The sequence below is a fragment of the Tympanuchus pallidicinctus genome, unplaced genomic scaffold (assembly GCF_026119805.1).
Source record: "Tympanuchus pallidicinctus isolate F22 unplaced genomic scaffold, pur_lepc_1.0 scaffold43, whole genome shotgun sequence".
In the NCBI taxonomy this organism is placed as follows: domain Eukaryota; kingdom Metazoa; phylum Chordata; class Aves; order Galliformes; family Phasianidae; genus Tympanuchus; species Tympanuchus pallidicinctus.
Window position 1 is genome coordinate 1,073,111 of NW_026294762.1, and position 23,070 is coordinate 1,096,180.

General features: G+C 43.5%; 1 protein-coding gene across 3 annotated transcripts in view; it reads left to right on the forward strand.

The window, feature by feature from the left end:
* Positions 1–23,070, forward strand: part of LOC128090156 (ceramide synthase 4-like) — a 61,255-nt gene that overhangs the window by 17,979 nt on the left and 20,206 nt on the right. For all 3 annotated transcript variants that reach the window (XM_052702261.1, XM_052702263.1, XM_052702262.1), the window contains exons 3-4: positions 3,962–4,135; positions 22,217–22,334. In XM_052702261.1, the coding sequence (XP_052558221.1) occupies positions 3,962–4,135; positions 22,217–22,334 (292 nt within the window). The remainder of the gene's footprint in view (positions 1–3,961; positions 4,136–22,216; positions 22,335–23,070) is intronic.

The window sequence follows — 23,070 nt, forward strand, 5'->3', positions numbered from 1 at the left end:
TTTGCCCAGTGTCCCTTGTTCTGTCACCAGGCATGGCTGAACAGAGCCTGGCTCCATCCACTTAACCCCCACCCTTCAGATATTGGTCAGCACTGATCAGGTCCCTCTCAGCCTTCTCCAGGTGACCAGCCCCACGGCTCTCAGTTTCCCCACCAGGAGATGCTCTGTGCCCCCCCATCTCTGCAGCCCTCCACTGCACTCTCTCCAGCAGTTCCCTGCCTTTTTTGAAGTGAGGAGCCCGGCACTGGGCGCAGTGCTCCAGCTGTGCTTCCCCAGAGCAGAGCAGAGGGGAGCAGCACCTCCCTTGCCCTGCTGCCCACGCTCTGTGCAATGCACCCCAGGGTCCCATTGGCTTCTTGGCCACCACAGCGCACTGCTGGTGCGTGGTCACCTCTTGGTTACCAGGACACCCAGGTCTTCTTGTACTGATGCGTGTAGTTATTCCTCCCAGATGTAGGGCTCTGCACTTGCTGTTGTTGAACTTCCTGGGGTTCTTCTCTGCCCAACTCAGATTCAGCCCTGGAACGGGCTGCCCAGGGAGGTTGTGGATGCCCCGTCCTTGGACGTGTTCAAGGCCAGGTTGGACGGGGTCCTGGGCAACCTGATCTGAATGTGTACGTTTGGTGGCCCTGCTAGGCAGGGGGGTTGGAACTACATGATCCTTGAGGTCCCTTCCAACCCAGGTGATTCTGTGATTCTGTGATTCTGTGAACTCTTTGGGAAGTCCAGGCCAGATTTGGCAGACGACTTAAAATCTGTTACATCTTGATTGTTAGGCTCTTAAAACAGATGTTATCTTCATTTTATGTGTCAGTGATCTTTATCCAGACATTGCACTGATAGAAGGGGTAACAGAAAGAATGAATAACAGCCTGGAAATGGGAGCAAAACAGCAGTTCCCAGAGTCCCAAAAGCTGCACCAGAAAGAAGAAAATGCTGTGATTATTGTCAAACTGGAATCAGGCAAAGAATTGGGTTTTCTTTTCAGAGTTAGTGAAGTTGGGTGCTGGAGCAAGGATGAATATTATTCTTGTGGCTTTAACTGTTACTAAGTAGATTGCTGTGAAAATAATGCTTCCTATTTATTTCCTTGGAAACTGAAAGAGATAAAAGGGCACAATAACATTATTTGATAGAACAAATTCTCAGCTACAAAACAAGACAATAGTCACCACCATTAGCTGTGCATTTTTGCCATCAAGGAACAAGAGCTTCATACTGTACTTGTCAAAATCTTCATGGCCATCTAGCACATGGCTTGTCTTTCATATCTCTGTTGCCACTACTGAAATGCCTCACCTGTCCCTCACTGTGTCACATCCAGTGGTTGGTCCCCATAAGTATTCAGCAAGCATCCATGAATAAGAGCGGGTGCCTTTTTTTCCACATGGAGGAATTCAGTTCCACTCCTTTGCTTCATGCACATTTCCATGTCAGATTCCATTTTGTCAGACTGTCCCTCTGCTGCCATCTGCCACACGGCAACAAAATTTAATGGGTGGGAAGGTTCAAACTCTACTGCCATCCCACCAACATCTGCCTCTGGTGTTGTGGGTTGACATCATAAGTTAGGAGGCATTACTTTTGGAGCAGCCCTCATACTTTTGTATACAGTTCTACAGTATATCAGGCTCTTGATTTTTAGGAGTTATTTCTGTGCTGTCTGTTTAGATATCAAATGCTGAAATGAGGAAATGCATGAAGAAGAATGCATTTTTAGTATGTTTTTTTTTTTCCTTTGTTGGAAAGGGAAAAGCATTTTCCTGCTTTGCATATCTTAAATGCTCAGAAAATCTGCATTCACTTTATGTCAAATATTCTCATATTTGCAATCAGCTTTGTCATCATGGTGAATTGACTGTGAATACTCCAGGAAAAATGAGAGTCAAATATGAAGCAATGGGGTCCAGTTCTTCCCTGTTACGATGAGATCAAAAGGCACGTTGAGATGAATCACAGCACCACAGCATTGCAGGGATTGCAAGAGACCTTAAGAGATCAATCGGTCCAACCCTTTGCTAAAGCAGTTCCCTACAGTAGGTGGCTCAGGTGGGCATCCAGACGGGTCTTGAATATCTACATGGAAGGAGACTCCCCAGCAATATGGGCAGCCTGTTCCTGTGCTGCATCACCCTTGCTATAAAGAAGTTCTTTCACGTGTTAGTACAGAACTTCCCATAGTCAAGTTTTGGGCCATTGCTCCTTGTGCACCACCAAGAAGAGCCTGACCTCATCCATTAGCCTCCCACCTCCCTTCAGACGTTTATAAACATTGATCGGATATCCCCCTTAGTCTTTTCCCCAGGCTAAATAGCCCTGTGTTACTCGGCTTCTTCTCATATGGGAGATGCTCCTGGTCCTTCATCGTCTTTGTGGCCCTCCACTGGACTCCTTTGAAGAGATTCCTGTCTTTTTAGAACTTGGGAGCCCAGAACTGGACACATTAATCTGAATGTGGCCTCCCCAGGGCAGAGCAGAGGAAAGAACCACCTCCCTGCCCTTCTGGCCATGCTCTTCTTATTGCACCCCAGGATCCCCTTCTGCTGGCTTATGGCCAACCTGTTGTCCACCAGGATCCCCAGGTCCTGCTGTGCAGCGATCGCCTCCAGCAGGTCATCCCCTAACCTGTACAGATGCATGTGAGTATTCCTCCCCAAGAGCTGGACTCTACGCTTGCTCATGTTAAACATCATTGTTCCTCCCTGCTGATCTCTCCAGTAATAAAGTCCAAATCAAGAAGAGAGTTTGTGCTTCAGACGGTATCCATCAGACTCTGCAAAATTCTGGAATAAGCCTGATCTTCATTTTAGCTAACAAAGCATCTGTTCTCGAATTGAAGATGTCTTCAAAGTCAAATTTATGATTCATTTTCAACCAGTTATGCACTTCTTGCAGAAAATGGGCCAGAGTTTGGTCCTCCTCTGGATCAGATGTTTTATGATAATCAGGTCTGACACTCAAATTACATGCTTTTTCTGTTGGTTTCATAACAGGGCATTTCCTGCGTGCTCTTCAAATAATCTCAATGGGCATCTCATTCCCATGCCTTCCCTCTTATTCCTTACCTATGCAGAGTCTGTTTGACACATTCAGAACTTGTGTTCTCTGTATTGTTACCAGTTAGAATGAGCAGCTTCTATTTGAGGGCAAAAGCACTCATATTTGTGAATGAGCTAGAATTATCTAGCAGTGATATTTTCATGCTGAATGCTTCATTACACCCATTTCGCTGCCTTTTATGCTGTTAAATTCTCTGATTGTGTATGTAAATAACACTTTCAGTCATGGTCTTTATACACTGGGAATCCAGCTTACCACAGAAATTGGACATACTTTCCTCAATCATGTAAAGCAGAAGATAAGCTTCTCTTTTTTTTCTTCTTCCTTTTTTAAGGGCAAGCCTCAAAATAATAGTAATTAGAGTGCTCACACACACAGAGTGAAATTGCAGTGTGTAAATAGAAGCAAATAAATACAAAAGATCAAAGGCTAGATGGTACAGATATGTACATATTGAGGAGAAGACTAAAAGGTAAGGATATGTAGATATAGAGGGGTGCTGGTAGCCAGCCTGGGAGCATATCTTCACCAAGCTGTCATTCCTGTGGAAGGGACTCTGTTTTGCCTATGAGGATGCAGCATTAGACTTAAAACTTCCTGATAGATCTTGCTGAGGATTACACCAGTGTTCTGTTGAATTTTGAGACACTTAATCCCATTTTAGCTTTCTTTTTTTTTTTTCCTTCCTTTTCTTTGCCAGGAATCTGCAATCACTGAGCACCTGATAAAAATCTGTGAGTAGTTTATCGGTCCCTTGGGCACTGAGGTGTTCCACACCTGCCTTCATAGCCAGATGCTACCTCAGCTAGGGTGTAATCCTTTCTCTGGCTCACATGCTTGTGCTGACAGGTTTGCTGTGTGCTGTGCATCCTCAGTGTACTCTGGTCTCTTTTCCTTCCAGGATGGCACACTCTTTGAATGAATGGCTATGGCAGCACGAGTTCTGGCTCCCCCCAGGAATTACATGGGAGGACATGAAGGAGTCTGAAGACATCCACTACCCTAAGCCTCGTGATCTCCTGCTCAGCATCCCTTTTGCCTTAATCCTGGTTGTCATTCGATGTGTCTTTGAAAGGTAAGTTCTTTAGTGATGTTTGGGGTGTTCTGGGGATAACAGCATCATTGCAGGTCCAAAACGTGGCTCTGTTGTCTGGACCAGTGCATGATTGAAGACAACCACAAAAACATCAGGTCATAAATTCTGCTGAGCCAGATATTTCAGGTCTTACTTTGTAGCTGTATTTATTTACTGAAGAAGCATATTGAATATAGAGCATTTACCCTTAAGGTCTAATTATAAGCAGTGTAACTTCCTACACTTAAAACAGGTAAGCCCTAGTATTAGTTTGTGCTTGTGCTTCAAAATGCAGACATACTGTTTCTGTTGTACATTGCTGGCTGTTTCTGGGTCAAGTGAAGTGGAAATAGTGTTTAGACTTCCTAAATACATTTACGTGCCCTCTATCTCAGAAAGTGGGGATCTGGGATATCTCACCGGACAGGGGAGCCTAAATAATACGCATTAACATAAGCTTGTGCCCTCAGAACCAGCACTGCATAGCCACATGAACATATGCATTTCACTCACCACAGTTCAGGATCAGGAGTGTAATTTCCTTCGGAGCACCATGCAGGGAGAATTGTGGCTGCTTTCTCCAGGTCAGGGCCTGCTGGAGCCACTTACAGTGCTGGGCTGCCAGAATCTCTCCTCCTCTTCCCCTGCTTTGTGGCTGCTTTTTGCAGTCTTCCAGTAACAACACAAGAGTTGCTGTGGTTTTAGGATCTTTTTGGCCAGAGCCATTTGGAAATTTTACTCTTCAGGGAAGAAAATCTGGGAATTATGGCAGAGGCACAGCTTGAAATCTCCCAGTGTTTGCTGGGTGGGTTTCATGAAGGTCCTCAACTGGTGCTATTGATATAGGCAGTTTAGCCATTGTTTAGTGTTGGTGTGATGTAATTTGTGTGTAGATCAACTGAAAGTTACCATAGTGTCATCAACTGTCAGGGCTGCAGAGTAAATCCGCTTTCATGATTTTGAAAATTACTTAAAATAGTCTTTGCTAGACTGAAGAAATCCTATTCCTACCTGCTATCTGAAGAGGCGTTCCTTTAAGGGACGATGGCTGCTCCAAAAATAATGCTTTCTAGTTTATTATGTTGGCCCACAACATGAGAAAAGGATGGTGGTGGGATGGCAGTAGAGGTTGAGCCTCCCCACCAACATCCCATTACCGTGTGACAGATAGCAGGACAAGGGCAGTCTGACAGAATGGTGTCTGACATGGAAGTGGATGAAGCAGGGGGGGTGAATTGAATTCCTCCATGAGGAAAAAATGATACACACTGATGTTCATCAACATTTATGGAGACCAAACAGTGGATGTGAGCACAGTGAGGGACAGGTGGTGCATTTCAGCAGTGGAGGCATTGAGGTGGGTCACCTCTGCAGTTGAAGTTGTGTGAGTGCAACTTGCAAATATTGTTGGCAAAAAGGCACAGCTAATGGTGGTGACCATGTTGAGAAACAGTGTTAGGTAGCTGAGAACTTGCTCTATCAAATAGAGCTATTGTGCTGTCTGTAACTGTTGTAGAGTCCATGGAAATAAATGGGAGGCATCACTTTTGGAGCAACCTACATAATTTAGTCAAAGATGGTGGTGGTGGTGGTTTTTAGGAAAAAAAATTAAAAAATTAAAATTAAAAATCAAAAAAGAGTCTGCACAAGAAAATGGAAATAGACCTCTCTGTAGGCTAGTAACAGATTTCTTCTCTGGATTTTTTGTGACACGAGGACATAATGGAAAAGTTCTTTGAAGTAGATTCTAAATTCTGTTGTGAGAATGTTTTTATGTAAAAGTACTGGCATTCAAGTAGAGTGTTATTAAAACCAAATGCATGAATGATTATTTAAAGAATCTTTTTATGATGATACTTGGAATTGTTTGTAAAGAATATGTTTAGGGTGCATTCCATAAATTGTGTTGTTTTTATCGTCCGCTTACCTGAGGACATAGGTGTCTCACTTACCTCCACTCATGTTTGAACCAAGCTGCTGTCAGCAACCATTAAAAGAGAAGTCAATCACATTTCTTCCTTGCTGACCTGTAGTCTTCTTTAGGTAGGTGATGTCAGTCGGCCACTTAGACATGCTTGGAGAGTGAAGCTAGACATCAACCTCCATGTTCTGCATTGACCAGAATTGCCCCATTCTGGGCTCATGAAGACAGAGGAGCCAGACTCTGCTCAGTGATGCCTAGTGGCAGGACAAGAAGAGGCACTGAACACAAAATAAAACACATGATATCCCATCTGAATATAAGAAAACACTTTTTTACTGCAAGGGTGGTCAGATATTGGGATAGGTCGCACAGGAAGGGAACACTCTTCTGTGGAGAAACTCAAAGCCCCACTGCATGCTCAGCAGCCTGCTCTCGCCACCTCAGCCTGAGCTGCAGAGCTGGGCTGTGTGGTATCCTGAGGCCCCTTCCAGCTCTAACAGTTCAGTGCTTTTGCGTCTTTGTATTCCTCTTCCTCCTGCCACATTGGTCCTAGTCTGCCTGAATATCTTTTGTCTCCTTTAAGATACCTCCAACCAGATAAAAAGATTTTTTTTCTTTACTATCCAAACACTGCGTCAGCTGGGAGGGTTTCCATGGGCCTAGGCCTGCTCATGCATTTTAAAGCTGTTTTAATTCACAAACTTCATTAAATAAAAGCTTCTTGCCACACCCTTTAAAAGATAATATCTCAAGCCCATTTTACAAGTCCAGGAAACCTGTAATCATGCCACTATCTTACCTATGCAAATTACAAGCTAATGTTCTGAGCCATATTCTTGTTTGTCCTAACTCTCTACAGGCATTTATTTCAGCAGGAAATTTTCACATTCTTAAATCATTACTGTTTCACAGTCAATTCATCCTGGAAAAGAAAGCCTCCCTTAGTGTGAATCAAGCCCACTGTCTTTCGGTTACATTGCACAGGTGGGCTAGGATGGTTTAAACTCATTGGCAGAGTTTGGAGAAAAGCAGGCTGAAAGGTTGTGTATTATTTCTCACTTTCCGTGCAGATGGCTCTGACTCTGTAGCTTTGCATGTTTGTGGATCAAAATGTGAGTTTGGAGAACGTAAATAAGCTACAAGATTGGTTTAAATGGCTTTCCCTTGGCCTCTGTCAGTTTATTCCACCCTTATGACTTGTTAACTGTGCATCCGGTGTAAAGCATTTCTTTTGTTTGAGTATGCTCTCTGTTTCTGGTGATTCCTGCTCTGGATTTTGGAAATGCTCTGTCAGAATTCCAAGAAAATTCTAAAGAGGCAAGAGAAGCCCAGAGGAGGTTCTGTGAGCCGTATTTCAGCAGCTGCATTGGATGCCTTGCTTGGCATTTTTTAATGGTACCATCTTATGGTTTTGGAGTTCATACCTTGGGAGTTTTTCTACCTGCTGCTACCCTGGAGTGTTTTTTCTTTTCCTCTCCTTGGCATGTATGGGCTGAACTTGGATAAACTGTGACAAAAACATCCAACAACCAGTTGTTGAGTGGATTAGGTGGCGGCTGTGGGAAGTGGAGGAGCTGGGTGGGGCCTGGGAGAGCTGAGGACACTGTGAGTGCAACCCTGGAGGAAAAAACACTTTGTGAAGCAACTCCTCTCTGAGCTGCTGTGATCTGGGTAAGGTGGGAAAATAGGGGGTGTTCAGGGCTGGTGAGCAGCATACAGTGCTGTTTGTCTCCATGTACCACAATACTGAGGCAGGTCAGAGAACCACAGAGTTGTTGAGGTTGGACAGACCAATAAGAGCATCCTGTCCAACCAGCAACCCCCACCGGTGACACTCTCGGCCATGGCACTCACTGCCACATCTCCATGTTTCTTGAAGACTTCCTGGGCAGCCTGTTCCAGTGCCTCACCATTTGTTCTGAGTGTACAAATAAATGAAAATTAATTTATTATAAATAAATGCTTCCAAGCTGCACCTCCCCTGGAGCAACTTCAGGCCATTTCCAGCTGTTGGGGGAGGTAAGTAGTTCTGTGCTGACACAGGAGAGGAGCTAAAACTCTAGAACCTCTTCAGTTCCTCTGATTGTGCTTGTACATATGAAGTGTGTTCTGGACCCGTAATTTGGAGCCAGATTTTAAACATCTGTGTGCCTTAACAGAACTTTTCCCTTGGTGGCGTCAAGTGGTACAACAAATGACAAAGTCAAGAAACAGCAACCTGGAAGATTCATTTTGGGCTTTAGGAAGAACTTCATTCCTGGGAGGATGGTGCAGGCCTGGGACATGTCACCAGAGACATGGAGAATCTCTGTACTTGGTGTCCTCAAGACTTAGCTATGGTGCGTTTCCAAGACTTCATGTTGAAACCTCTATTGTCCTGATTAGATGTTAGCAATGGTCTCCCTTTGAGCAGGACATTGGACTGGAGAAATCCAGAGGTCTCTTTCAGCCAATGCTAGTTTATTGGGCACTGTGACATACTTATACCCCACCTTTTTGTGATAATTGGCAGCCCAGCAGGCTCTGCTTTTTACAGATTTCTGCACAAGCTCAGGTCTAGGTGGATGCTTCTGAGCCTTAGCACAATTCTGTATACTGGTGAATATATCATACATGTGAAAGTAGGATGCTAGGATGCTGGGCTGGCAAGTGTCCTATGTCACTGCCTATTATATTGTCCTGTGCTCCTGTCCATGTTTTCATACAGGACACTGGTGCTCAAAGGTTGATTTTGAGTCTTTGTATCCAATACTCAAACTGTAGTGTCCCGACATCACTCATAATTTCCTGTAGTTGCATTTATAGGCCAGGGTCTTAGATGCATTGTGTTTGTTTCAGGTGTTTTGTATCTCCCTGCGGCTGTAGTTTAGAGCTGTCTCAGTGACTCTTTTCTTAACTATGTGGGAAAAACTTGATTTTGGAGCTTATGACATTAACATTTCCTCAAGACCTTTGTGCTTCCTTTGCACAAAGGGGAAGATGAGTGCCTCTTAGCTAAATTTTGGATGATAAAAGAACTGTTCTAGTGAATGGTGAAAAAAGCTTTTAATAGGAGAAAATGATAGAATAAAACACAAACCTTACATATTACAAAGCGATTCAAGATTCTTGGTGATGTGGCAACATCAGTTTTCAGGCACAAGTACAGACACTGAAATTCTGAATTGTGAAACAATTTTCTGAAGGAAACTAGGAGCTAAAATAGGCTCAGAATTGCACAGAGCTTTCTTCAGACCCACTGTAGATGTTATGATGTGAGAACACTTCAGTCTAAATTTGCTTTTTCTGTCCATTAGTTTCTACTTGGACTGGCAACTTGGGTGTATTCAGGTGCTACACAAATAACGATCATTAAACAGTACACATCAAAATCAAAGCATTCTGACTGAACAAAATCCTGAGGAATCTCAGGTTTCTAGTTGTCACCAATACAAAAATAAAAGACTCAAAAATTACTTTAAACTTTAAAAATCTTCATGAAATCATAGAGCCATTGATTCTCATTCCAGTTAACTAAAATCAGCTTAAATAAATTATCTATGCTATATAAGTGCATACCTGTTTGTGTGTATACAAGTGCACTTCATACGTTTGTATCAGTTTAATTTGGACTGCATAGCATTGGTAATAATTCAGCTCTCATTTAAATATAACTCCGTCAACTACATTGATGTCTTTAAAAGTGCTTATCATTGCCTGTTTGCAGAATGTCTTTACTAAGCAGTAGCAATTTGATCTTCCCAAGAGCAGTGTTCTTTTGTAGAGTGAGAGAAGTGTTATCATATAACTCCTAAGAGCAGGAAAGCGAAGAATTGCTGCTAGTGATGCTAGTGATGCTAGTGATGCTAGTGATGCTAGTGATGCTAGTGATGCTAGTGATGCTAGTGATGTTAGCGATTGCTGCTCTGCCCTGGGCAGGGGGATGGTAGCAGTATCATTCATGGTTGTCAGAACGAATGAAACAGGAAAGCATGGGAGTTGCTAATTTTGTGCAGAGTTGGGTTGCACTGAAGATATTTCAGGAGGAGATTTCAAGCACTATTTCTGCATTATTAAAATGTTTCAAGTTGTTTCCAGCCTGTAATGGACATGGCTGGATATGGCGCATCCTACTGCTCATTTTGAATGGAAGCTTAGCTTTGCTTCTGCTTGTTGCTCTTTCTGTAGCCAAAATGTCACCAAGGTTTTGTGGGTAGTGAGTATGAACCTCATTCTCTGAGTTTGGAGGTGTTGCAGAGCAGACTTTTTTTTAGGCTATCTCCTCCAGTTCTCATTTTCTACCCTTCCATAGGACTTAGAAATAAATTTACTCTGGGTTTTCTATCCTGAACTTTCTTACAGAATGTAGACACTTACAAGCCAGAAAGGTAATGCTAATGAAAATAACATTTGAGGTTCATAAACACTTAGATCCTCATGGGTGTATTGCTGAGAGCCAGTTCAGAAGCAGTGGGGAACCAAGGGTGAAGGACACTGATGAATGTCTTCCTTAAAATAATTAAATACTCAGTGGAGCTTTAAGCTCCAGAAGATGACCTCCTGGGAAACTGCAGTCTTGTTGGCCTCGCCTCTGTTCCTGGGAAGGTGATGGAGTGGCTTTTTCTGGGTTTCATCTCCAAGCAAGTGGAAGAAAATAAGTTTGGCAAAAGTAGTCAACATTGTTTCACCATGCTTGACCAGCCTGGTTGCCTTCTGTGGTATCATGACCAGCTGGGTAGATGAGGGGAGGGCAGTGAATGTTATGTACCTTGACTTCAGCAAGGCTTTTGACACTATCTCATGTAACATCCTTGTAATGAAGCTGAAAAGGTGGGATAGATGAGTGGACAGTGAGATGGATTGCGAACTGGCTAACCGGCAGATCTCAAAGGGCTGTGATCAGTGGAACTGTCTGACAGTCTGGTTGGAGGCTGTAACCAGTGGTGTTCCCCAAGGGTCAGTGCTAGGCCTGGTCTTTCAGCATCTTCATCAGTGACCTGGATGAAGGGATGTGCACCCTCAGCAAGTTTGCTGATGATACAAAGCTGGGAGAAGCAGCTGACACAGCAGAAGGCCATGCTGTCGTTCAAAGAGACCTGGGCAGGATGGAGGGGGCAGAGAGGAACCTTAGGAAGTTAAATGATAACAAGTACACAGACCTGCACCAGAGGAGGAATAAACTACATGCATCAGTACAGGTTAGGGGCTGCCCTGCTGGAAAAAAGCCCTGAAGAGAAGACCTGGGTGCCCAGGTAACCAAGAGGTGACCATGCACCAGCAGCGCGCTGTGGTGGCCAAGAAGCCAATGGGACCCTGGGGTGCATTGCACAGAGCGTGGGCAGCAGGGCAAGGGAGGTGCTGCTCCCCTCTGCTCTGCTCTGGGGAAGCACAGCTGGAGCACTGCGCCCAGTGCCGGGCTCCTCACTTCAAAAAAGGCAGGGAACTGCTGGAGAGAGTGCAGTGGAGGGCTGCAGAGATGGGGGGGCACAGAGCATCTCCTGGTGGGGAAACTGAGAGCCGTGGGGCTGGTCACCTGGAGAAGGCTGAGAGGGACCTGATCAGTGCTGACCAATATCTGAAGGGTGGGGGTTAAGTGGATGGAGCCAGGCTCTGTTCAGCCATGCCCAGTGAGTTCCATCCACACATGAAAAAGAATCATAGAATCACAAGGTTGGAAACGACCTACAAGACCATCTAGTCCAACTGTCTCCTCATCACCATTGCCACCACTAGCACTAAAACTAAAACTAGCACTAGAACTGCGAGGCTGGCAGAGCCCTGGCACATGCTGAACCAGAGCAGTTTTGGAGCTCCATTTGGAGATAGTTGAAAATCTCCTGGATGCTCTCTTGTGTTTCTGCTGTAGGGAACCTGCTTTAGCAAGGGGTTGGTGTGGGGGATCTCCAGAGGTCCCTTCCCTATGGTTCTGTGATTGAGAACAACTCCTTTGGGGTATTTTATCCCTTGGTTATGACATTCCTTGAAAGCTTGCAGAGACTCTTCAAAAAGCAAAGGAAAACAAAGGAGTTTGAATTCTGGAGCAAGGTTTCTAAGAGGCGTAGGGAAAAGACAGCTCTGCTTCTCTCCTATGTGTTTAATACAGCTGGGTGCGTGAAAACTGATGCTGGACAAACTATCTCAATTTACAAAATATTCAAAATTATTTCTTTGAAGATATCTTTTAATTATTATTATTTTAACTTCTAGTTTTTGTTGTTGTTGTTGCTCCTGAGTGTTCAGTTGCTTGTATCATCTGTTAGAAATCAGTAGCTGAACTGACACCTCTGATATTCTTGTAAATCAAGTAGCACAGAGTGATTGAAGTACATCTTGTGAGCCATAACTACTGGTTTAAGGCTCAATTCTGAAATAAAGAGCATTTGAACGCTGCATTTGAAAGAAAAAAAGAAAAAGAAATATCTCTTCACTCAGTGTCAGGGCTGCTGATTTCTATAAAGTGTAACCATCGAGGACTCCAGAAATAAGTGAGAGCATTAACGCCTTGCTGTTCTGAATACAGTGAGGAAGTCAAACCTGCTAAAAATTAGCAGTTGAAAGTTAGTGTGTTACACCCACAGCCATTAGGTTAGCATAGAGACTTGTGATGCATTGTAAGCCATTGAATATGAGTTAGAGATAATGCATTTTGAATTACAAAATCTTGCAATTTGCAGAAGAGGAAGAGAAAGGAAGTTTCAGCTGTGGAGCTCTGTGTCTGCAGTGTCCTTCCTTAGGCTGCCTCTGTGCTTCAGCCGCAAGTTTGACATGGAAAGAGCCCCAGCAGAGCAAATTGTGGCTTCTGAAAGCCCCAGAGCTCCTTATCCCAGAGTCCAGTGGTTGGGAGACTGTATCCTACAGATTATTAATGCTTAACCAATTAGCCAACCAAGTCCTATTTAAAATTAGAGAAATCCTCACAAGTGATTTTCCTGCTCCTTTCACTTCAGGATGCAGCGTAAAATGGTAAGTGATGTGCATTATCTCTCAGCTTAACTGGATCCTGGGATTCTGGCATCCTGTGACATTCCTGAAGGCCCGAAGATGTGATGAATTTGGTTATTGCTTTTTTTTTTAAAGTTTATGAATGTGATGTATTTAGAGGTGTGCAGTACTTAGCTCGGGTCTGCTTTACATTTCCTTTATAGAATCATAGAATCACATGGTTGGAAACGACCTACAAGATCACCTAGTCCAACCGTCTCCTCATCACCATTGCCATCACTAGCACTTCAGCCTTCTGCTCCAAGCTCCCATTTTATGCTCTAAATTGCCATTTCCCTCAATTAGAAAAAAATATTTTGATTCCTTTGTGTATCTTTGTGGCAGATTCATACGGAGTGAAACTGATGTCGTATAAGCTGAAAAGTGAGTTTAATGAAAGGTTAAATGATGTTTCAAACAGAAAAATCATAAGACAGATCTCTCAGTTCACGTCTTGGCAGATGCTGGTTAAATGTACCTGGGGGAGTTGAAACATTCTGAACATTAGTTTGCATTCTGTCGGAAATGACACGTTCATCTTTGTTGGCTGCAAAAGCTTCCTTAGCTGCAGATACAAAGGCTTAGAGATTTGCTCTCAAATCTTGTTCTAAATTCATGCTCCATCAACACCAGGCTCCAACAAATGCATTGTAGTGAAGTCCAGATCAGTAATTAGGTCAGATGCTGCTCCCTCACAGTTAAAAATCAGCAGTGATCCCAGTGTTCACTTGAGCCATCTCCTACTGGCTGGAAGCTTCTGGTTAGCTTCTAATCCAGCTTTCTGATTTATTTCCGATCAACTTGGCTTCATAAGACATCCAACTTCTTTAGCTTTGGCAACCTCACTGTAAGTACACATACAGAAAGAGTATTGATGGATGTGGTTGTATTTATGCATGAAGGTTGTGGTGTAAATTTCTGTAGAAACAAAACCCCTTAGAAACTTCTGAGCCCCTCCCTTAAGATGCGAACCATGCCATTGATTGTATTATTACACCAAGGTTTAATATTTGAGTTAAAACCATACAGAAAACATTGCACCAATTGTTCACTTTGGGAAAAAAATAAAAGAATAAAAGGATAAAGGTCAAATTTATGCAGTATCTGCTAACAAGTGCTCAGGTACAGTCAAGATGAGCGCAGTGTCACCTTTATATCAGAGTATAAAGCAAAAGACCATTGTACAGCCCAGAGCTCTGGATTTCTACATGAGCTCAAGGGTCACATGGGGATATGGGTGACCCCATCCCCATTGCTGCTGGGTGAACATCCTTTCTCTTCTGAAGTGGGGAATTTGAATGCTGACCCTCTTTTGTCATCGGATGGAGAATCCAGCTGATTTAAACACAGTAGGTGTTTGTCACCACTGCTGTTACCAGTGCCTGGAAGCATGAATTGGGCATGTGAGAAAGAGGAAACTTCTCTTCAAGCTGAAAAGCAGCTTCTGTCTTCCTGTGATGCTAAATGATTTTGTTCTCCTTGCTGCAACAAGTTACACTGATGCTAGAAGACCAATAATAATTAATGCAGTTTGTGCAGAATTCAAGGTAAATACTGCAGCAAAGTGCTGTTTAACTAATGCTTCATTTAAATGCATATTCACACTCAAAGACGTTCTAGCTCATTCAAGTGCTGCCTATTTCGTTCCAGCTGTAACCAGCTTGTGTAATGCAATGCATGTGGGGAACAAGAAACCTATAGTAGTATTATGGTTTGATTCCTGAGCTACATGGAGAAGAAATGTAGGGAGCTAGGACTGTCTATTCACTTTCTGTGGTCCTGTGCTTTGAGTCGGCTTGATTTTCAAATGCAGAAGTCAAAGGAGAACTTTCTTGCATTTTATTGGAGTTCAGACAGTCTCACAGAAAGGCCGTGGCATCTCCTTGTAAGGAGGTATCAGTAGCTGCTCTGCCAGGAGTGCACTGAACCTTCTAACCTGGCTGTTGGGATTGGTTCATCTCCAAGAAAACCTTCCATCAGGATCACAGCTCACCCTTTTTCATTGCACTGAACTACAAGGGTGGTGATTCCTGTGCGAGCTCTCCATGTAGAGACTGTGTGGATGGTTCCTGTTTTGACCTCTGTCCACCATCATTTTCAGGGACTCGTTCCCATGGAATCTATATCCTGTAACGTGCACTTTTTATGCCTGCCGTGTGGTTTAAGGGCTGGGAAGTGAGTGTTGGTGCCCCCGAGAACAGGCTGTGCCTCAAAGTTCTGTACAAATTTCTTTGTCGCTCCTGGTCTGCATGAAGCCATGGCTTCATCTCTCCCTCTCCATGTTCTACTAACTGTTAAGCCAAAATAGTTGTGTTCTTCCTATCATAGTTCATGTGGAAATAGCTTGCTCTGCTTCTTCCTCTGCCAGATTGTCATGCAAGTATTGGTTTGTGTATTCCCAGAAAATGTTTGTGCATTTGTGCATCACATTATGTGGGTAAAGAGTCTTTGGGCCCTAATTACAAAGCGTATGTAGTGAGTACAGGGAATTCTTCTTTCAGTTTAGCAGCTGCTCTGTGCTTGATCTTCCAAAAATGATTCAATACAAGGGGCAATGAGCACAAAATGGAACGTAGGAAATTCCATACAAACATGAGGAAAAAGCTTCTGTACTGTGAGGGTGACAGCGCACTGGAGCAACCTGCACAGAGAGGTGATGGAGTCTCCTTCTCTGGAGATATTCAAAGCCCACCTGGACTCAGTGGTCAGCAGGGGTCCCTTCGAACCCCTGCGATTCTGTGATTCTGTAGCAGGAGGTGCTTCAGATAGCAGTGTAGTTTATCTTTATCCATAGTGTTTGTGATTCCTGCACTGACACTGTGATATTTTTATACACGGAGACTGATAATTGGAGTATGTTCCTACACACAAACAGTAGTTTACAGATAACATATCTTGTTACTATAGGCAGAGAACAAATGCTGCGCCCTGAGCAAGTAAGAGCTGTTAAAATAAGCCTTACGAGAGGGAGAAGTTTGTTCCCTAACACTCTTAACATTTGCCCTAGAACTTCTCTGCCTTTTTGGGCAGCAGCTGCTGACTGCAGTGTGAGAAAACATGCACCTAATTTGTTACTAGCAATCTCCCTTGACTGAACTCAGGATGAAGTCTTAGGAGACTTGCAGCTGACTGTCATAGCACAGCTCAGCCCAGTAGTGCTGGGTGAGCAGAAAGGCACTGAAGATCAGAGGGAAGGGAGACACAGCCTCAAGAAGGTGTCTAGCTTGGGAATCCTGAGAGATTATCTCAGTCAGAAGTTGCAGTTATAATGCAAGAATTACTGTCTCAGCATGGGACCTGCTCTATTTGAGAGTCAAACTGCATGCGGACAATTAAAAACAGATCATAGAATCATAGAATCATAGAATCACCAAGGTTGGAAAAGACCTAAAAGATCACCCAGTCCAACCGTTCACCTATTCCCAATAGCTCCTACTAAACCATGTCCCTCAGCACAACATGCAGCCTTTCCTTGAACACCCCCAGGGTCGGTGACTCCACCACCTCCCTGGGCATCCATTCCAGTGCCTGACCACCCTTTCTGAGAAGTAATACTTCCTCATGTCCAGCCTGAATCTCCCCTGCCGTAGCTTGAAACCATTCCCCCTGGTCCTATCACTGATGACACGAGAGAAGAGGCCGACCCCCAGCTCACTGCAACCTCCCTTCAGGAAGTTATAGAGAGCAATGAGGTCTCCCCTGAGAGAGAGGGGCTCCAGGCTGAACATTCCCAGCTCCTTCAGCCTCTCCTTATATGGCCTGTGTTCCAGACCCCTCACCAGCTTTGTTGCCCTCCTTTGAACACGTTCCAGGGCCTCAATATCTTTCTTGCAGTGAGGGGCCCAAAACTGGACACAGCACTCGAGGTGCGGCCTCACCAGTGCTGAATACAGGGGAACAATCACCTCTCTGCTCCTGCTTGCAACGCTGTTTCTGATGCAAGCCAGGATGCCATTGGCCTTCTTGGCCACCTGGGCACACTGTCGGCTCATGTTGAGCCGAGCATCAATCAATACCCCCAGGTCCATTTCCTCTACGCAGTCCTCCAGCCACACCGCCCCAAGCCTGCAGCGTCGCCTGGGGTTGTTGTGGCCGAAGTGCAGGACCCGGCATTTGGCCTTGTTGAAACTCATCCCATTGGCTTCAGCCCAGCTCTCCAGCCTGCCCAGATCCCTCTGTAGGGCCTCGCTACCCCCACACTTCCAGCCAATTTGGTGTCATCTGCGAATTTACTGAGGGTGCACTCGATGCCCTCATCGAGGTCATCAATAAAGATATTGAAGAGGACAGGCCCCAGCACCGACCCCTGGGGAACACCGCTCACAACCGGTCGCCAGCTGGATTTCACTCCATTCACCACCACTCTCTGTGCCCGGCCCTCCAACCAGCTCCTTACCCAGCCAAGAGTGCATCCATCCAAGCCTCGGGCTGCCATCATCATTAATGTCACATTATTAATGTGAATGACTACAACTGTTCTCCTTGCTTCACACAGCCTAATGCTTCCTTCAGGTGCCAAGATCCATAAATCTGCTGATTTCTGTGTGTCTTTGGTAACTACATGGAGCAATGAATTAGTGGCAGCTTCCAAGAACAGAAGGCACAATAAACAGCTCCGAGTTTGTGACTTGACATTGACTTTAGCCATTGTGTTGCAGGGAGAACTGGAATAGTTCACTTCCTGAGCCCTTGTAACATTCCTTCTTCTCAAGATGAAGAAGGGGTGGGAGGAGGATTTGGCATCTAGTTGGCCTTTGACGAAGGGAGCTTCCCTGCTGATGCACACGATAAAGCAAAAAAATACCCCTCTATCCTCTTGTGCAATAGTGGAAGAAGAACAAGCTTTGCAAGCTCTTTAGCCATTTAGGACAAATTTTATTGGCCTAAATTTTATATGAAGGCTTAGGACCAACATGTTAATTTACAGAGGATCAAATGCTAGGGAGTAAATGAAGAAATTTTAAACACAGTCTTACTCACAAATGGAACATATTCTTAACAAGTGCGCAAAAACAACAGTGTAACTCTGATTCCTATCCATATATGTATTTATATTACTTAGCTGTCATTGTAAGACTTTACAAATTTATTATTTTAATGAAATTAACATACACTTGTTTAGTACGGTAGACAGAATTTACCTGGAAATTCAATCAATATTTGAGCATTTTCCTCCAAATGGAACGGTATAAACCAAAAGGACTTGGGGCAGATGTTCCAGAACACCCTCCTTGATCTGCTGGCTGTTACTGTCTTATATCTTCTGAGTCAGAGGATAGAACTACACCAAAGTGCCCCACATTCTGGAGAAAGTCTTCACCACGAGCATACCTGTTACCTCCTAATTCATTGATTTACCTTCCTTCAGACTCCCTGAGTGCAGGAAAGAATGGGAGAAAAATAACTTTATTTTAGTTTTGCTCCAGTTCCTTCCTCTACCTGCCTGCCTCTGGCATTCCTCAGGTCTATAGGGCTGGAGGAGGCTGGCTGTTACACTGTTGAGATAGCTTTCTCTCCATGTAAGCCTGTTAATTCAGAAGTAACTGAGCATATTGCCAATGAAAGGTGAACAACTGCAGCCCACTAAGTATTACTTCTCCCAAGTTAGCAAATTTTGAATAATTTCTATGTCTATAAAAGAGGAAGTGCCTGTTAATGTGAATTGGTGCATTTCTCATGGGAGCAGAGCAGTAAATCAGGATTATTAACAAGAAAAATCATAAATTTAATCTCATTTTTTCAAATGTAGCTAATGCAGAAATTTCCATGGCGATAGCTGTGTGGAAGATGTGGAGGGGTCAAGATAGCAAGAAGTTATTGATGGGAGATAAAAGAGCATTAGAAAATGTCTTAAATCTGGACTGTTTTTAATGGCTCTTTAAACAGACTCCTGGTTCAGTCAGAATGGTTATGTCTCTTCTTTAGGAGGGTTGTGGCAGTTTATTACTCATGCTTTGTGCGTTATAAGAAAGAAATATTGTTCATCTGCAGAGAATATATGAACTCAGAACCAGGAAAAAAAGATGGAACAGAAAACCCTTTTCAAGCAGCTTATTTGAAAATGCGTTTATCTGCAGTTCATTTTCCACAAAGATTTTTGTTATTAATCAGAAATTGAAACGTACCTGAGAGCATCTTCCTCTTAGGTGCTCTGGGTTGGTTGTTTTTTTTGGTGCAGAAGTGTAAACTGGCTGTTCTGTACAACATAGCTGTGATGATAGCTTCTGGTAGAATTCTCCTGGAACCACGTAGAAGAGATGTCAAGAGCACAGAGAGCCAACACAGTGTATGAGGCTTCAAGGAACTGTGCAATTCCAAGGGTAGAAGTTGCAGCAGTCACTGGCTGTTGGTGCTGGAAGATACTGGCAGAGTTGTTTGAAATTATCCTGTAGAAATTCTTAACCCTTAGAACCTTAGAAATTCTGTAACATTTGTGGAAAATAAACTCACAAAAGCTAAATTATTTTGTTTCATACTAGCTGTGGAAGCCTCTGCAGGTGAGGGATTATGGTTTTGCACAAGACAGTTTGCTCATTGGTGATTACTGAATAAAATGCCTTAGTATGAACTTTCGTTTGTAAACTTTGGAGAAACTATTTTCACCTCAACCTGACTGAAGAGGAAACAGGTTTGAGTTGAATCATGTCACTGACTGTGGCTTGCCTTACGTATGGAAACTGTCCAATACGGTCTTCAGTCTCTCTTCTTCCATGTTTTAGCAAGCTGTGAAGATTCCATTGATGAGACAATCCCTGGCAATTGATACCATGGACCTGTGATGTTGAAATCAGTACAAGCACCATTCTTAGGGCTGTGCTTGGAACAAGATTAAACTTAGAAGTGAGTCAGAGCACGCATCCAACATGTACAAACATCCCTTTGGAGGAATTTCACGGCTTGATTTCCCAATAATGTCCATAAAACTAGGATTGGTCCTATAATTGATGGTTAAATTCAGTACCTCAACAACAAAGTAATTGGAACTTTGGTTACTCACACCCTGTCTTCTTCAGCTGCAACTGGCTTGTTTTTGTTACAGTGAGATTTTATACTGTGGCTGTGACAAAACGTTAAGAAAGAGAAAATAAGCATTAACCAAAATTAAGGATAATTTAAATAGCTTTTCAAACTTGTTGGCTGCCCTGGCACCCAGCAGAAACATTCTCTTTCCCTTTAATCTGTCGGAAAAATTTCAGACCATTCTGTTTCCAGCCTATAGGAAACTGCAGTAAGGTTCTTCTTAAACAATAGAAACTGATTACATCTTCATTTTCAGAGGAGCTTGAATCAACCTTCTTGGAAAGCTAAAGAGAAGGTAAAAAACAACAGCTGGCCATTTGGAGCTGGCCATGCAAAGAATGTTTGAAATCAACTGCTACACAAAGAAGCCAAATGTGCAAACCATTTTGTGTTTTATGGTTTGATGTAATACAAGCTGCAAAATTCTGTATGTAGTTGGGTTCTTCAGAAAATTGCTTCTGATACCTTTTTATTAATTGGTGATACAGGTTTTTGAAAATTAAACTTCCAGAAGAACCCCCTGATAGGATTTTTGATCTATAATAGTCCCTGAGCACATGAACATGTGGAATATAGTCTGTGTAGCTAGAAGAGGTAACCACAGGCAACCAGCAAATCATATACTGTTGTTAAGTAAAACACTTTTAAAATACCTGCATAGCGAATGTTCCAGTTTGTTTGCTGCTGTGGAAAAGAAGAATTCTTGATATCTGAATCGTTTGGGATAACTTACCAGAGGAGCTGCCTGAACAGAATTAAGTCTGGCCAGGCAGGGCAGGCCTGCGTCTCAGTACTTGCTGCATATTCATCAGCTCACAACCACTGTCAGCACTGATTTACAGTTGATAACTCAGTGACCATTCAAGTAAGCTTTAAGCACTCTGAGCAAAATAAAAGATCTCCAAAATGCAGAAATAAGGTTTCCCAGACATTTTGCACATTTCATGTTTAGAAACAGGAACATATACCCTTGGTGGAAGAGCATCAGGTCAGGGAATACTTAGATGCTTCACACCACATTATTACTTTGTGCCAAGGAATAGAAGAACGGTTGTAGCGCAGAAGTTGAGTTGTTGAGCACAGGAAGTTTTGTCTTCTCTTGGTACTTATTCCTTGTTATATAGATGTTTTTCTTTGCATTGTTTCACTTTGAAAGAGTGAAGGTGCACAGGTAGCACAAGTCCTTGTGGTTAAATATGACGTTGCTGTGCCCTTTATTTTCTCACAGTTTGACTTGCCATAGGAAAAACTGAGGAACATTTTTCCAATGAAGACCAAGCGGCCTCCTGTTTCATCAGGAAGTCTTTTTCCATTAATTCTGCATGTCTCAGAGTCTCTCTTTTGATCCTGAGCCCAGTCCTTAGTTCAAGTGAGTGCCCTTGTATGACCACATAAAAACTGAACAGCATTTCACAGAATCACAAAATCACAGAATATCAGAAATTGGAAGGGACTTCCAAAGGTCATCTAGTCCAATCCCCCTGCCGGAGCAGGAGCACCTCGATTAGGCCACATGTCTGTGTGGGATGGGACCAGAGATGTCCTGAATGTCACCCAAATGTTCCCAGTGTTACTCAGATGTCCGTCCTCATGGGATGGGCCATGATGTCCCCAGGGTCACCTAGATGACCCCAGTGTCACCCTTGTGTCCTTATGGGGCCCCTTTGTCCACAGGGTCACCCAGATGTCCACCTGGGATGGGACTCAGATGTCCTCAGTGTCACACAGATGTCCACATGGGATGGGACTGAGGGGCCCCCACTATCGCCCAGATGTAAACGTGGGATGGGACACAGATGTCTCTGTCGGACCCCAATGTCACCTAGATTTAGGCCTTACCATCAATGTGGCACTCTGCATAAGCTGCAGGTAAGCCAAAAAGCAACGGCAGGGATCACAGCTGTCTCTGCAAGCACTGACAAAGCAGGACGTAACATTTCCAAACTCATTCAATGTTGAACAGAGCTCAGACCTGCAGAATACAAGTCTTGCTGTTTCTGCTGCAAGGTTTTGTACTTGTCTTCCTCACCTGATTGATGTGATACTTGTACTGTGACTCGGAATTGTAGGAGGCAACTGTAGGAGGAAACCGTTACGTACACGCAATGTTTTACAGTGTTACAGCATTAGAAATCATTGTTCTGTTCTGGGCTGAACTTGTATCTTTTCTTTTGCAGAGCCATAGCCCTGCCTCTCAGTGCCAAACTAGGTGTGAAGGACAAGTTGAGACCTAAAGCTCAGCCCATCTCCATTCTGGAAACATTCTACACTGTGAATTGTAGGAACCCTAAAGAGGTGAGTCCTTTTTTCCTTTGCTTTCCTCTAGATTTAGCCCCTGTCTATTTGCCTAAATGAAATCACATTCGGAATCTTGCATTTGAACATTCAGCAGACCATAAGGAAACACTGTAGCACTGGCCTCCTGACACCAGTGTACCGCAAAGATCATCCTGCAGATGCTGTAAGTCATCAGTTCTGCTTCTGAACATGTGAGAATAACAGCTTTCCAGGGACAGCACTCAAAGGAATTGAATCTCAGACTTGTTTGGACAGGAGACTTCTCTCCAAACACCTGTTTGCTCTTGTTTGCCTTGTACATGGCTTTTCTTTGTGTGTTAGCAAATTGCTGTCATATCAGCTCACTTGAACTGACTTTCCCTCGCAGCTTAGCACATGTGGATTGCATGATTCTTTTAGTTCTGGAAGGCAAATTGTTCTGTTGCTATACAATCCACAGTTTTTTTGATTGATCTTTCAGGAATCCAATTAAAATCTTCTCTCTCAGAGACACAATAAGGACCATCAGAATACGGCAAGCACAAGTAGTAGATAGTTTTCCCATGAGAGAGAAAAAGGGTGATCTTGGCAGGATAATTTGGAATTATAATGGCTGTGGCTGAGGAAAAAAAGCATTGGCAGAACTGCAGATATTCTGTACTGGGATTTAACCTTGTCAGTTAAGTCCCTGGATGTAACTCTGTGTTGTATGTAAGGGAATTACTGTGGTGAGTTCAAATATCAAATTGATGGC